This window comes from Triplophysa dalaica, chromosome 8, assembly GCF_015846415.1.
Source record: "Triplophysa dalaica isolate WHDGS20190420 chromosome 8, ASM1584641v1, whole genome shotgun sequence".
NCBI classification, from domain to species: domain Eukaryota; kingdom Metazoa; phylum Chordata; class Actinopteri; order Cypriniformes; family Nemacheilidae; genus Triplophysa; species Triplophysa dalaica.
Window position 1 is genome coordinate 16,533,005 of NC_079549.1, and position 16,552 is coordinate 16,549,556.

General features: G+C 40.9%; 2 protein-coding genes across 2 annotated transcripts; both read right to left on the bottom strand.

Moving 5' to 3' along the window:
* Positions 1-2,906: 2,906 nt before the first annotated feature.
* Positions 2,907-4,115, bottom strand: olig1 (oligodendrocyte transcription factor 1). The gene is made up of 2 exons (XM_056755638.1): positions 3,932-4,115; positions 2,907-3,781 (listed from the first exon to the last, which is right to left on the bottom strand). The coding sequence occupies exon 2, from the start codon at positions 3,778-3,780 to the stop codon at positions 3,076-3,078; it is 705 nt and encodes a 234-aa protein (XP_056611616.1). The 5' UTR covers position 3,781; positions 3,932-4,115; the 3' UTR covers positions 2,907-3,075.
* A 9,917-nt stretch (positions 4,116-14,032) lies between these two features.
* On the bottom strand, positions 14,033-16,195 carry olig2 (oligodendrocyte lineage transcription factor 2). The gene is made up of 2 exons (XM_056755354.1): positions 16,094-16,195; positions 14,033-15,666 (listed from the first exon to the last, which is right to left on the bottom strand). The coding sequence occupies exon 2, from the start codon at positions 15,622-15,624 to the stop codon at positions 14,809-14,811; it is 816 nt and encodes a 271-aa protein (XP_056611332.1). The 5' UTR covers positions 15,625-15,666; positions 16,094-16,195; the 3' UTR covers positions 14,033-14,808.
* Between the last annotated feature and the right edge of the window lie 357 nt (positions 16,196-16,552).

Consider the following 16,552-nt stretch of genomic DNA (forward strand, 5'->3'; position numbering starts at 1 on the left):
TCTGTCTTTGTGAGTGTGTTTAACTGCCTGGGTTTTGGTCTGTTCCCATGCCATGCCATTCTGAAGCACTCACAATCTTCAGGGGCATAGGGGCAATGAGACACTGTTATGGAGGCCAATAAAACTGTGTGTGTGACAGGGAGAGGGTGTGAGAGGCTCAGGGGGTTAATGGCACAGGTCATTACCGGCCCAGTAAAGTGTGCGTACTGGGCTGAACCAGGCTACAGAACAGTAGGCAGGAATTTGGGGTGTAGAGGGAGGGGGGATGGATGGATGTGGGGACACATGAGGTTTAATGCTTGGGGAGATAAATAAGATGGGTGGGAGAAAGAGAAGGGACCCCTGTTCCACCCCTCCCTCTAACTCTCTTTCATTCAGATGTTCCAATTTATGGCTCAGCATTTCCTATCATCAAGACTCCCCACGTTGAGATGAACAAATGAGAGAGGGAGGGAGAGAAAGAGAGAGAGAGAGAGAGAGAGAGAGAGACAGAGAGACAGAGAGAGAGGCATAAGATGCGGTAAAACCTGAATGTTTCAAGAAAAAGAAGGTGAAAGTGAAATGATACTAGAAAGTTGTAAACATGGGAGCAGGGTCTGTTCTGAAAGATAAAATAGATTTTTGCGATTTACATCTAAAAAAATCATACATTGCTATAAGGTTGCTAGGATGTTCTGAGTGGTTGCCATGGTGTTTTTATGTAGTTGCAAAAGTGTTTTTGTTAGTTGTTGGCAGGTGGTTGCTACTGTGTTGCTGTGCAGTTTTTTAACTGTTCTGACTTGTTATCATGTTTGTTATAATTCGCCATAAATTTGTTATGCCTTAATTAAACTTTAGTGAATTAATAATTTGCCTTTTTTGTGTATGTGTGTGGTGTGTTTTGTGTGTGATATATCGATGACACTCTAACCCTTCATAAGTCACAAAGAGGTTGGTGTTTTTGGGCTGGATTGCAGGAATAAAGAACCCAGAGAGGAGAGAGATAAATCCTGGGACGTGTGCAGAGATTCTGAAAGGAGGAGTGGAGATCTTCTCACACTCATCTTTTCACCCATAGCTCAGGATAGATGGCCCTCGATCAGTCTTAAACTTTGCCCTGACTCGGACACACATCTACATAGCCGGTCTTCTATTGTTATGAAATAAAGCTAATTATAATCATTTAAGACTATAGACCAAACCAACAAAAAACTTTTTATATACCACTTTCCCTACATTCATGAGATAATTTTCATGCATCTACACACACATTAAACATTTTCGTCAAGATAAGGACTTTCTAGTGGCTTTTTTATTGATATTACAACATTTACGCTACATTTACGCCACTTTATTGAAACATTATTTAAAGTTGGTTTCTTTCCTACCTGACAACCTCACGAACACACAAATACCTGTCACAAACATTCTTTTACACTCACAACATATTGTTTTACATATAATTCCTCTCGTTAAATATTGAAACGATTCAATTTGCCTGGGAATTCACAGTACAGAGGTCAGTTTTTCTCTCTCACATAGCGGCTTGTCTGGCTATATATCAGAGAAGTATAGGACACATTTGCATTTAGTGGAGAACAATAGGACACTCTGCTCTACTCTCTCGTCTTTTGTTTCATTTTGTTGTGGCTGGATATAGAAGCACTGATGAGCTGAAGACTGAAAACAAAGAGAAAGCAGACCCCTGAATCCTTCTTACAGTACACCCACCATCAGCATCAGAGAGAGAGGGAGAAAGTTATCATCTCAGGAAAGAAAGACAGAAGAAGATGTCCTTAAGAAAGCACTGAAGTGAGGTAAAATTAGCGAGGTAATCTCCTCAAGTTGTCAGCGGACATAAGGCAGCTATATGTAAATGTAGGGGTGGCAAGTTAAAGTGTGTGTGCATGTGCTTGTGTGCGTCTTCGTGAAGAGAAGGGTTTTAAGTCGGGGCTTCTTACTTTGATCTCTTCCACTTCTCTGTCCCACCTCACCCCTCCTCTGTACTTCTTTTTCTTTTTTTGCCTCCTTGTAAGAAAATCAAGGCCTATTAACCCTAATCTCACTTAATGGCATCTACCTCTCCTTTTGTCCCGGGCGATGGGCAACAGACTCCTTCCATTCAGCCTCTCGCCCTCTTTCACGCGCCTGGCCGGACTAATCCCCCTTTGCTGCAGGGCCGATTATTCCTTGTATTTTATCATTATTCTTATGATTATAATCTGCATTCTCATTCACGCACAAGATGGAATTGCTTTTCCCCCTTTCACGGACCCTCCTTTTTGCCCTGAGATTGAAAGAATTGCTTCTTTCTCAACCTCCCCGGCCTTCAGAGGGGTTGATGTCAGAGTTTAGGTGCTGGAAAGGGTGTTGTGCGTGATTTAGGTAAGTGAACTCCTTTGGTGGAAAGACATTTTCCGGGCGTTTGAATATGTTGTTCACAGAGAGTGCTGAATGGCACCACGCCGACCCGTGTAAACGTATTTACCTCGACGAGCAGGGGACGAGGGACCGAATTAAAAAGACAGTGAAGTTGTAGAAAGAGTGTGGGCTCATTATTGGGGGCTGCCGGGTTTGATGTGGGGTTTGTATGGGAAGCTGAATGGGGGCCTGGGGTGAAAGAAAGGCTTCGTCCTTGTACTGCCAAAAAGGGTGCACTATTAATTATTTCAGTCCCTTAGAATGTATCCAAGCATGCATGCGCACACTCACCATGACAGAATTAAAAAAAGTAAGTGTGTGTGAGGGAAACCTTTCGTCTTTTTTCGAACAACAAACACATACAAAATGTTTCAGTATTACTACTTTTATTGTAAGCAAGCATTCAAAGAACGCGAATACAATATGAAGAACAGTTTGAGATTTAAACAAAAAGCAAGTCAAAAAGCAAGATCTATCTCTAATGTTGCTAAATGATGTAGAAAATGCTCAACACCTGTTCTATTTTCTCTAGTTAAATCTAAATAAAAGGTGAAAAGTTAACCGGACACCTCACCTTCCACGGATGCAGATTAGTTAAAGAAATGTGTCATTGTTGTGGATGCTGTGAGTTGTTCTCTTTTCACTTTCTTAGATCTTTTTTCAAGCAAGTCGAATTCACTTAGGGAAACGTGTGGCAGGGTTAACATGCAACACTCGTGGAGTCCTACACACCCCACACTGGCACCCCGGACTCTCCGAAATGCTGCTTAACCACACAGAGAGCTCTTCTTGGGCCGGAGAGATGTTTTGTGGCAGAGGATGGCATTTTGCCACCCCTAGTTGATGCTCTGGCGGTGTGAGTAGAAACTGTCCTGGCCCGGTGAGAAACGGCCACCCCCCTGCCAGCAGCAGACGTGGTACAGTCCCGCCGACGCCCATGCCTATGCTGACCTCGCCCAGTAGACGCCTCATCTCCTGCAAGGAGGAGCCTAGGAGCAGGATGTAGTTTCGGGCCAGAACCAGCGTGGAGATCTTGGACAGGCGGCGTCCAGTCGGGGAGGCTCCAGGAGGGAGGTAGGGGTGTTGCAGTGCACCCCCTACACCGGTTGGAGAAGACGAATAGGGCACCATCACTTCCCGTAATGAATCCATGGCCACATTGAGGTCCTGCATTCTCTTTCTCTCACGACCGTTGATCTTTCTACGAAGCTCATGTTGCTCCTCCATACTGAGCTCACGTGGGGGTTTGGAAGCTCTGAGTTGTCCCTGGAGACCCACAGCACTGGAGCCTGGCCCTGTTACCCTTGCCATTCTGGGCACAAGTTGATGTGAGGAACGCTCACCCTGCTCTCTACACCTGAACCCAGGTACAGCCTGCATTCTGAAAAATGTGTGTAGAGAAAACATGAGCAAGACAGAAACAAAGTAAAATGAGTAGAAAACTTTGCAGAAATCATTAGAATATCCTTGAGATTTATGGCTTAAATCCAAGTTTTGCATTACTTAGTCTTGCTCGGTCCTTCCGACTTACCCTTCGAGGTCTTGATCCACAAACTCCAGATCTTCTTCGTTGAAAAACAATAAAGCAGTTCACTTCTTCAAGTTCATATTCGTCAAGTTCATATTCGCCAGTTCATGTGTTTCTAAGAATCAGTAAGAATCACTTATTAAATCCCGTCCAGAGTTCCTCATAGATATCTTTACACTGTGGTTAACTGACATACACTCCCTAACCATATACGAATATGAGAGTAGCACTGCTGTAATGAGCTAATGACTTACTCTTTCACTCTCTCTCTCTTTCCCCAACGCCCCCTCATCTGCCCTCCATGCTAATGATTTCATCATCATTTCCAAAAGATGGACATGGTCCAACGAATGGTTAAATCTTGATCGTAATCACATCCACTGTCTTTCCTGGATAGCAAGATTCTTCTGTGATTGTTCATTAAAAAATGTTTTCATGGCAACTCATCTCAGTGCCATGATAATGTTGCATGCATAGAAAACCTAAGTGGAATTTTCAGCTTCATTATAAGAAATCAAAGGAAAAATAAACAAGTGAGCCAACAACAAAAAAATGTTTTTATTGTACGGACACTACTACATGACAACAGTGATACGCGTATATGCTTTAGTTTGTAAAGTTTTTCAGAGTATGCTTGTTTCTTTCCCCCAAATAACTCAATCATTTAAGCTCCCTCTAAACGTCAGAGGACGGAAGAGACATAAACAGAAAGCATGTTGTTCACGTTGAGAGCAGGAGGTGGAGGATAGAATCTCCTATTTGTCTGGCAGGAGGGTAAGAAGGTTGCGGCACCCGGTGTGGTCATGCTGGTGAATGGTATCATGGCATCCATGCGCACATCGACAGGAAAGAGAATTTAAAGAGCAGTCACAACGCCAGACACCTGCAGGAGAACAGAACACAACCTGCCTGTGTGTCACGGTGTGGGGAAGTGTGTGTGCCTCCAGTGAATCAATAAAAGACAGCCTGTGATAGATTAGAGCAGGGATGTTTGTCAGCTGTATATTTGTGAACGTGTGTGTGAAAAGAAATGGCAACAGAAAGGAGGGAGGCCGAGAAGACAGGGCAGAAAGGGACACCTGCTCTGACACAGAGACAGAGAGAGATGAAAAAGAGAGGGAAAGAAAGAACCTGGTGTCCACCCGCAACACCGCCCCCCTCCCGCTATCTGCGTCCTTCCTTCCAGCTTGTGGGGGTTGAATGGGGTGGCGTGGTGCCGGGGGGGCTCACATCCGTATCCCTAGCACCCATCGGCTCCTTGGGTTTCATGGCAAGACTGGAGTGGGTCAGGGACCGGTGGAGTATGGCGGGGGATGAGGGCTGTCTTTGTGGCGGTCAGAGTGTGTTCCGTCTGGGCCAAGCCGGCGAGCTTGGGCTGGGTCTCTGGAGCTGCACCTGTGGGTTCAATCAGCTCATTCACACTAAGCCTGTTTCCTGTAGTTACCAGTAAAATGCCTGGCTGAGTGGTGTTCACTTGGCACCGCAGGGTTTCCCATCTCCAAGACAGACAAGCACACACATACTAACAAACATGATCCATGATGATGGTTTAATGCAGTGATGCAATCAAGTTGCTCAGAAAACTGTCCTTATGGTATAGTAAAATGAATTTAACAGAAAAGTTTGACACTGTTTATAGAAGTATTTTAAACAAAAGTGATATAGATATTTAATCTTTTTATTATAAATTATTAAATGTTTATGTAGTAAATTTGTTATATGGAGACTTTCAAGAACAGCTTCAGGGTCTTAAATCAAAATGTTATGCGGTTTACCACACAAATCCGAATGGTTATATAACACTTTCAGTATTTATACAGTATATATGGCGTAAATCATGTGTTTATGGTATGTTAACTTCATTTAAAAAAATGTCATTATTATGCAGCTCTATACACTTTTCTTCTGCATAGTTTCTGCATTAGAAACTGGTTACAATATTTTAATAAATCTTTATTTTTTTATTTTACACTAAATTTGACTTATTAGTATATTGTTTTCTTAATTCCATTCCATTTTCTACCGCTTATCCGAACTACCTCGGGTCACGGGGAGCCTGTGCCTATCTCAGGAGTCATCGGGCATCAAGGCAGGATACACCCTGGATGGAGTGCCAACCCATCGCAGGGCACATACATTCACTCACACACTCACACCCAATGGACAATTTTTTCCAGAGATGCAAATCAACCTACCATGCATGTCTTTGGACCAGGGGAGGAAACCGGAGTACCCGGAGGAAACCCCCGAGGCACGGGGAGAACATGCAAACTCCACACACACAAGTCAGAAGCGGGAATCGAACCCCCAACCCTGGAGGTGTGAGGCGAACATGCTAACCACTAAGCCACCGTGCCCCCTGTTTTCTTAATATACTTCCCAATTTTTTTATATACACAGCACTGTGAGTAGACTTACTAGTACTATGAGTAGAAATGTCAGATTACAAATTTACGAAACTTGAAGTTACATTTTTATGAACATGTACTGAACAAGATTACAATAGTTCTATGCATTCTGTATCTTTATGTTTTACAATTACATTTTTACTTAGTGCAGGAAATGGCTGAGGTTCATTGAGGGGCTCTAGTTGGGGACCTTTCTTTATATTTTAAACCTTAGAGGCAGAAAATGACACTTAATGAAAATGCGTTAAAATAATGGATAAAAAATGAAAATGCGTTAAATTTTGAGTTGAAACTTTGTCCCCCCTTGAAATTCACTCCCTGGATTCTGTCCTTCTGCATTCGTTAAACTGCTCTGCAACAATGCCAAATTGTGGAATGCACTTTATTTGTATATTCCAAGAAAAAGAAGTTATTACTTCAAGTTAATGAAAGTTCTCATTTTGGGCTGAGCTGTCTCTTTAAGTTCCTTCTGTCATTAGTCTTTCTGTGAATGATTTTCAGGTTAGCCAAGATCTGCACTGTATATATTTTGTGTCAGCAACAAATTCCATACCCCATTTCATATCATAAGGGCTTATTAATGAGGAGCCTAACAAGTAAAGTATCAGTCAGTGCAAAACAAATTTATGACCCAGTCTATGAAAACCCAGCTATCTAAATTTTTGTGATTTTCTACATAAAATCATCCCACATAATGTTAAGAACATTTTGTGAAATTATAACTTTCATATTTTTAATATCGATCGACTAAGACCATGTCAAAGTCTGACCTCATAGTGAAATTAATAAAATCAAGATTTTTTTCTTAGAATTAGATTATGAGACTTAAGCCTGATTTTTACAGACTGGGTCACGTTTGCGTACTACCAGAAAAATCATGACAACTCTGACAGAAACGTTTGCTTAATTGCACGAAAACAATCATACAAACAGCAGGAAAACATTGGGCATAGAGAAGTTTGTCTACCTGTGCAAACTTTGACAGCTTGCACGGTTAACTCTTTTCATGATGTGGAAGGTCAAAACCCAAGCTGATGCAAAAATCCGCAACGCTGAAACGGAAAAGGTCTGCTTCCATATTCATTACCAGACCATGGATGCCGAGAAACGTCTGCTAAATGCCGAGCGTGATATTTCAACTGCCGGCTGGCCAGCCCTCCGCCAGCTTGTGTCCGTACTGCACGTACGGCGGGGCTGTCTTGCACACCAAAAACCTGCATAAAGAAAAGTTCTAATGAGAAATTAACAGATGTCACAACTTTATTCTCTCTTTTTCTCCCCTGTAGGGAAGCAGGTGTGGAGGGCAAGACTGGAGGGCCTCAAACTCAGACGGTTCCCATTTTCCACAAAGTAGCTTCTGAAATTCAGGGAGGATGGGTGCATATCTGTTAAAAAAAGTTGACATGGGGGAGGTGAGCTGTCTAGAGCGCTGCATACCCCGTTTGACGTGTTGCGTTGGGCTAGCGGCCATGGATATGAGAAGATTACAAGCTGTTAATAGGGCGGAACCAATGAGCTGAAGGCTGGCCATTGTGGCTCCCAGCATGCTCTGGGAAAGGTTGGCCTGGACAGAACTGTTGGCTTCTCAGATGGATGAGGCGAGGCAAAGAATCACCCCATGGGTCTTTTGTCAAGTTGCCCGAAGAACAGTTGACACAACAGACTCAAAGTCATACACAGTCATTGACGTCCAGTCAGTGTTGGGGATCGCTCCTGAAGCAGTCCTGCTGAGGACACACTGATTATAGCTGTCATAGGCTACTCAGTGCCAGCTGCCGTGTGTGTCACATTTCACTAATAAGAGCACTCACTTTGACACGTCACGTTGAACATATGCATTGCTGATTGCTGTGCCAAGAGACTTTGTGAGGTAGAATTCCATTTCATGGTTTTTAAAGTCTTCACATTTTGGTATCTTTACAGGATTTGGGAATAAATGCAAAGAGTGGTGAGTGTTGTCAGTAGTGGTACAACATTCCATCCTTTATTTATTTTGACATGTAATTTGTGGCGCCACTTATTTCTTGGAAACCATTTTTTTTATTGCGACTAAAACTGATCCTTGAGCAATTGCTGTACTGTTGTTTCTTGCTGGCAGCCATGTCATGCTATAGCCCAAGACTGGTTGGTCACTGGAGTTAAGCAGGGTTGAGCCTGGTTAGTACCTGGATGGGAGACGTCCTTGGAAGAAAATCAGTTGCTGCTGAGACCAGCTGTCCCAGTATAGTGACGGGGACACTATACTGTAAAAAAAGCACCGTCCTTCGGATGAGACGTTAAACCGTGATCCTTACTCTCTTTGGTCAATAAAGGATGTTTTTTTTAATAAGAGTAGGGGTATAGCCCGGCATTCTTGTCAAATTTGCCCATTTGCCTCTATACATCATGACCTCCTCTCCACCAATAAACCGGTGTCTGATGGGCGTTCTGACTCAATATGGCTGCTTTGGCATCATCCAGGTTGATGCTTCACATTGATGGTGGTTGAGGAGATTCCCCCTTCAATGTAAAGCGCTATATAAATGTAATGAATTATTTTTCTCAGTGAAGTGGCGGTATATATTTAATATTTTTGTTTCTTGTGTTTGTTTGTTTACAGTTTAAAGTTTAGGAGGAGACAGAAACTTGTGGAAAACATGAAGGTGAAAGAAGTGCTGCCTTTAAAAAACCTTAAACTGATAGTTTGCCCAAAAATGCAAATTCTGTCGTGATTCTTGTCATTTAAAACCTGTATGAGTTTATTTCTCCCACAAACCCCAAAAGAAGATATTTTGAAAAATGTTGCTACCTGGCCCCAGATCCCAAGTGGACAAAAGAGACACATACCTGTTTACACCTCATGTTTTATTCCGTCTCTTTTATTCCCATTCTAGCACCTCTGTCATGATTTCTTCAAAGTGAAGGGATTATTTTGATCGAATGGACTACATAAGGGCATGCAATGTACATATGAAAACGACCGGACTCGTCGAAAGACAAATAAACAAACAAACACCCAGATAGCACAGGTACATCTGCAAGATGTCTTCTACAGATCGGGAGATGTGGAAAACATCTGCTGTGTAAAAACATCTGCTGAACATCTTAAATGCATTACATCTGCCAGATGTAGCCTATGTGTGCTATCAGGGATACCGAGAGCAGGGTTTTTTATTCATGCTCTTAAAGCCGCGAGCTCTGATGAACACTGTTAAGGTGTGTAATAAATCTGAAATTTCGTAAAAACATTGTCTTGATACGTATTTCGTCTTTAAACCAAACTTTTAGGTGTTCAGTCAGCAAAGTTGAAATCCTAACGCGCGTTTAAGGATGTTCAAGAACTTGATACCAAGTGTAAACAGCAAAAATCATTGCAAACACTTGACTGATTTGATTTATAAAGCATTTTGCAGTGACTTTTCCTTAAAGAGAATGTGAAGGCTAATAAGATGTGATAAATGAGCTGAGGGCAGACTGGCTGAGACAACATGAAAAAACAAACCAGAGGGACAAAAACACGGAAACACACGACGCCCACTGTCAAGATCATAGGCCAAAGGGTTAAAGAAAGTTACCAAAGGTAAAAGGCTTACAGCAAACCATCTAAAAACAACATAAAGTCACCAGCAATACAAGCAACAAATAGAAGCACACTTTACATATTTGATTATTTAATACTATGCATACTAAGTAGATAATTTTGGTTTCCGTTGTTGAATGTTAACAATCACTTCAGTCTCTCCTCTATTCAGGCAGCACAGACCTGATGAAAGATGTATTCTCAGACGCTTGTCAAGGCGGCTGAAAACAAGTGAAGATAAATGAGAGAAAAGAAGATATGGGTGACCCATGCAAACTGAGAGCAGAAGACTTCTATCAGCCAACCATCCATCAACAGCCGTGACAGAGGCACACACAACACATGCAATCTGTATGCATTTCCAGACAGAGCGTGAAAACATAAGTGGGCCGTTTCTCTCACCCTTCTTAAAGTTTCTAATATGATTTCATGATGCAGGAGAAAGGAAGCGTGTGTTCCCAGTGGATCGGGACATATGCCAGAACTGGATCAGATTGCAGGAAAAAGTTCCTTTAAAGTTTATCAGAAAGGGGGGATGCTACTCATAAGATCATTTTCTTGTGAAAGGGTTCAACTGGACAGCAACAAAGCCACAAACAAAGGTCTAGCGACACACAGACCCTCATTGGCCTGCGGAGCTCCCGTGGTGTTCTTTGATGTTAAGTTGTCCAGGCTCTGTCTTCTTTTCATATTGTGTCCACACTCGGCTAGTCATGAATATCCAAGAGTTCTCCCCCTTACAGGATTATCCTCTTTCTTTAACCGCTCAAACATTCCTAATGCGCATCTCTCTCTCTCTGTCCTACACTCCTTTGACTCACTTTCTTTCTCTCTGTTTCTCTGGTCCATCTGCCTTTAGTCTCTTTCAGTAAACACATTGATCCACTCTGTATGACAGTGCATTGGCTTTAAATCATAGACTTCTGGTTACACACAGCAGCCCAGCTCAACCTAACCACAAACACATACAGAAGAATATTTGCGCTCTATCTCTTTGTCTTTATGATCCTCTATTTCACTCAATGTCGAGCATCATAAGTTGCATTTTGAGATAAACTGAATCAGAACGTACCACACAAAGCATGCCAGACTAGTTCCAATTTAATTTAATTGCCAATTTAACTATTCTGTTTTACTCTTACTTTCATCAAACAGTTTGTGCAACAACACTTTCTTACGGAACTCTAAAATAAATATTTAGCTTATTAAAAAAATCACAATTTCTCATAAACAGTCAAACTCCGTTCCTTAGATTGTGTTGCATAAGGATGAACAGATGATGGAGGGTGAGATAAACACTCGTCCCAGGAGACATGTGGTCTCATATGGCAACTGTATGGGTTCCTCAATCCATCCGTCTGCTCCTTCTCTAAAATGCACTTCTTGAAATGATTGTGTGATAAATGACTGATGCTTAGTGTAATGATGATAGATCAATGAAACTGAGAGGCAAAAAAGACACATTTCAGAATTCAAGAATACAGAGTAGATAACTTTATTTAACTCTATATACTAGCATTAGGATAATGGTGTATTGACGTTCTATTGTCCCATAATGCTACAAATGCACTTCATTTATTTGTTTATTTGGGCTCTTCTTTTTTACCCGTTATTTGTGTTGTTACACCACCTTTGATGTATCTCCTCAATCCCCTGAGTCTAATCCTTTGGGCTAACAAGGCCCAGTGTTTGCGTCTGAATGGACCAACATCTGGACTGAATCAGAGGATTTAAGAATGGTCTTAAGATTTTAGTTTAAAACCTCCACAAACTCATAAATATTAAACACTAAACATCACAATCTGTGCAATTGCTATGCATGAGTCTGCTATGGTTTGGCATGGCTAAATATTAGCAGACTTGCAAATGCATCTGTTTTATTTTATAATAAGTTGACAGCAGTTAACATTAAGATATATAGTAAATGCAAATGATCATTATAAACAGATTCTACAGTGTAAGTAATAATGTCCTGTTAATGCACGTGATTTTAAAGTACCTGTGATTTTCCATATAAGCATTAGAGAACTTTATCAGTGCACTTTTGATAAGGGTACGTTGGCTTTTCGGTTAGCAGATAAGATGGTTAATTACTGAGTCTTATTAGTATCTGTTAATATGTGTCAGTAAGGCAGTGAGTGAGAGGAGACCCTTGTTAAGGTTGGGCTGTGTTCAGTGGCTCTGCGGGGGAGGTGCTGCTCTGATTAATTTGGAAACGTGATAGCGTGTAATTCTCATTACCTTTCGCAGTAATTGCATTTTACGCGGAGCAAATGGGCGAGGCGGCTGAAGATTACTAACAAGCAGATGTTAGTGAAGGAAGACAAGACATCAGCAGGCTGTTTGCTTTCATAGTGTTCAATCTGGGGTCGAAGTCACTTCACTAACTATGTAAAGGTTGGTGCAGTGTGCACACACGATTGGAGTCGATTTCAGATCAGAGTTAAAGTCACACTCTTAAAAGCTTTATTTATGTTTATTAAAACTGCCTCGAGTGTATACCAGAAAAACCACAGAATTAACACCTTATTGACTTTATGCCGTTATTTAAACGTTCTTATTTGTTTGTGCCATGGACTGGTTAAAATGCATCTGATAAATTGACAAATCATTTCCTTGTCCTATCAGTCATGTTCACTATCAGTTAATTTTCTCCATTTACAATTCATAAAAGGCCCCTTTTATTTATACAAAACAGACAAATAAACAAGTGGCTAATATGAATATTCAGAAGCCAGCTTCAGTCCATATCGTTCTGGCTCAAAAATCCCTTGAAAAACATTGTAACAGAAAGAGCAATCTGCCATACAGCTGCTGGCGTTTAGTTATGTATTCCACCTAATACTCCTTGCTTTATTCCCTCCATCTCGCATTTTTCTGCATATTTTGTGTACCGCAAGATGTGTTTCCTGCATTCTTAATAAACGATTTCCTCTTTCATGCCTTTTTTTAGAATTAAGCGAATATGATAAAAACAAATTGACAAGCAAATCTAAGGATCCAAACCAGGATCAGGTAAGGGTGTTCACAGGTGACACAGAGAGGTTAAGCCGATATTTACAGCCCTATGTCATTTAGATGTCAAAATGAGAATAATTGCGACCCCTTTATATCTAAAATCCTAAACACTCTTGTTCTCAATAGGCTGAACATTTTGACTTTGGTTTTGTTTAAATTTACTTATCCGTCATTTAGCGTCGACGGGATATAATAATGAAAAAACTTTGGCATTTAAAAAAATGGACAGTGTTGACGGATATTTAAAGCTTTATGCACACGTTTTATTGCTTTGATAAAATCCCTCAATTTTTTAGGTGCCAGGTATGTCCTCAGTTTTAAATGTACAGTTTTCTGCAAAAATAGTACTAATGGAGAAAAGGTTAGTCCCTTAAATATGATGAAAAAAATATTTAGTTCGAAGTAGGAACGTCATGATTTAAAGTAAAAATATTCATTGCAAAATACATTTAGAATTTATAGAGATTATCAAGCATTATCAAGTCGTCTTAATTATGTTTGAGGATTCTGAATTAGTACTATGTTACATCATGTTTTGTTAATAGAGAGAACAAAATCGTTAATTTAAAGATTGTGGTCTGTCTTTAGACCCAATAACTGAGTTATTGAATCCTCTCCTCGTCTAGACCATCTTTGTTTAATTGTACAAAATATAAACAGCGCTGGTCTGAGCACTCACGGTTTGTTCGGAACAAGCTACTAAATGATTGTTTTTAGAACCCAACCACTTCACAAAAACACCTCGTTATGTAAACACTTGATCACTTTCTATAGTTGTAAGATACATATTATTTTGTTAATTGTGTCTAAGTTATTTTGCTGCATGCGTGTAGTTTTTATTGTGTGTACTTTTTATTTTCCAAATAAACATTTTAGGGTTCATGTCTTCAGTTGGGTAACATAGTCAAAAGGTCAAATAAATCTAAAAGGTAAATTATTAAAAATGGTTGTCAAAATTATATTTTAAAATCGTGTTTTAGTTAGAAAATTGTATTTATAGAGTCACTTTTTTTAGTTTTCGCTATTTGTTGTTTTGTTGGACTATTTGTAGATGGTGTGTAAGTTTTCTTGTTTGAGAACATTTGGGTAAATTGACCAAACAAAAAAGTAAAAAATGCATCATTTTAAACATTTATTATACAGTTAGAACCCAAACATTCAACGCACATTCATTTGAAAATACCAACAAAATAAGTAAATAAATATCATTTTGCACTTTATTATAAAAAATAAAAGTTTATCATTCGTCGCATCGGCAATAACAGTGAAGTTAAGAGTGAAGAGAAACTCAATTAAAGATAACCAGAAGACAACCAGGAAAAGTGAGGAAGAAATAAAGATGTTAATTCATGTTACAGACAGCGCTTCACAAATGGATTCTGACCCTAAACAAATAAGCTGTGAAAAGTAATATAAAATCTCTCAAACTGTACAAACGCTATCTACATATTTACACAGTACGGTCCTATTATGTGTTTCCAAAGTTATAGGACAATTTCAAATGTATAATCTCATCTAATAGAAATTTCCATTAAACTATATAGCCCTCTTAACTGCAGCAGAAGTTGGCCAGTTTTACTTTAGACATAATTTGTAAATGCATTGTTTTGTATATTAAATTGTTCCTTCCTAAATAGCAGTCCCAAGATTTTGAATTCTAAAAAAAGAGTAGAGTATACCATTTTCACAAAGTTCATACACAGAAATGCACATGTATATAATAAACCCTAATTTTATTCTAACGTGTTAACAAATTCTATGTTAGTGGCTTTGATCCATTCATCTTCATATCTGATCTCTCGTGCTTTCCAGAACAAATCGTTGAAACAGTTTTTATAAAAGGCTATGGGTTTCTTTTCAAAGTTCTTTTTAACTCTGTTCTTGAGTTCGGTAGTTCATTTTGAGTCACTGGTTAGTCGTGGCATGCTGAGGGTGCTCATTCCGGACACGTGAGGCGGCGGCACCTGGCACATGCTGCACGGGCACGGGATCCCCGCGCCCCAGTGTTGAAAACCGCTGCCAAGTGGCCCAGCTGACGGTGCCTTGAGAAGTCCGTGATGCGACCTTACGGCCGAGAGACCAGGGGCCGAAAGAGTCGCGGCGGAGGAGACTGCTGGTGGAAGCAGAGGATGGTGCACTGGGTGAGAGGTATGCGAGACAGCAGCGTGGTGACCCGGTAACTGAGCAGCTGCTGCGTGCGCAAGGCTTCCACAACTGGACGGGTGGAAACCGGGGTGATGGGCCCCGCTCCCGCTGCCGTAGATCTCGCTCACAAGACGTTTCATCTCCTCGAGTGAGTTGCTAAGCATGAGGATGTAGTTGCGCGCAAGCAGCAGTGTGGCAATTTTGGAGAGTTTGCGCACGGATGGCCCGTGGGCATAGGGCATGACCTCCCGTAGACCGTCCATGGCAATGTTGAGGTCGTGCATGCGCTTCCTCTCGCGGCTGTTAATCTTGAGGCGCATGGTCTGAAGTTCGGGTTCCGAGAGAAGTTTGCGGTCCTTTTTGCTCAGCATCTTCAGACTCATTCCATCCTCATCTGCGCTGGAGAGGCTCCCCAGATCTGCACCATGTAAGTCCGGAGGTGAGTCGCTCTGCGTGGAGGAGACGGCACCTGAAAAACCAACGGACTTCTTTACTGCGGACATGAAAAGGTCATCTCCTTCAGGAGAGGAAGGTCTGCTAGACACTCGGCTCGTGTCGGAATCCATGATGTTCAGTGAGCTCTCAGGTTCTCGCAGATATCAATATTCCTATAAAAGTACATGTTAAAAAAATTATAACCACTATAGACATATACAATGAAATCACATCCAATACAAATATTAAATCCAAGATAGAGTTATAAGCAATAGAGCAGAACATAAAGAGTAATATGGGGATTTACATTACTCGCCAACTTCAAAGTTTTCAATAAAGTTTCTGATACAATAGCCTTCAAATTGTTATTGTTGTTTACACAGTTCGCTATAGGGTAGTGCTAAAAATGCAATACACGAGTAACGGTTTAGTTATTTAAATGTATAGCCTATAACACTGAACACATCATACATTTGAATGCATGTCCTTAAGGCGTTTTTATAAATTATCCAATATTATATTTAACACCAATAGCCTACATTTTTTTAAAGACATTGCAATACATTTTGATATGTACATTTTCTGTAAATCTAAACTTACCGGTAGCAGGTGCAAGGGTGTGCTTGTGCCTGGTTTTGCAGAATTCACTCGTTATTCCAGTTCACTCGGGCACTGTCTGTGTTTGGCACACCCGAGAGTGACGAAGGGTGTTTTATAGTAGATCCCTCCCCCGCGCCACCCGGGGGCAAGTCACCGGGACAATGTCAACGCTTTTCCGACAGCCCGTCAAGAACCAATGAGTTCCAGTGGGTGGGGGTCCCAAAACCTGATGTCATTCTGAAAAAAAACGGAGGCTTCATTAAATGCATTAGACACACTTCGCATATGGTGCATCCTCGCAGACTTGCACGGGGGTTTAGATTACAGTGTGTCGGTTGAACAAACTGTTCGAACCATAATCCAAGTAATGCGTGTCATGTCGAGGATGCAAAAATGACAAACAGCATTTTATAGACAAAACTTTTTTTTAAAACGTATTTCTACTAATACTTTTCAGGC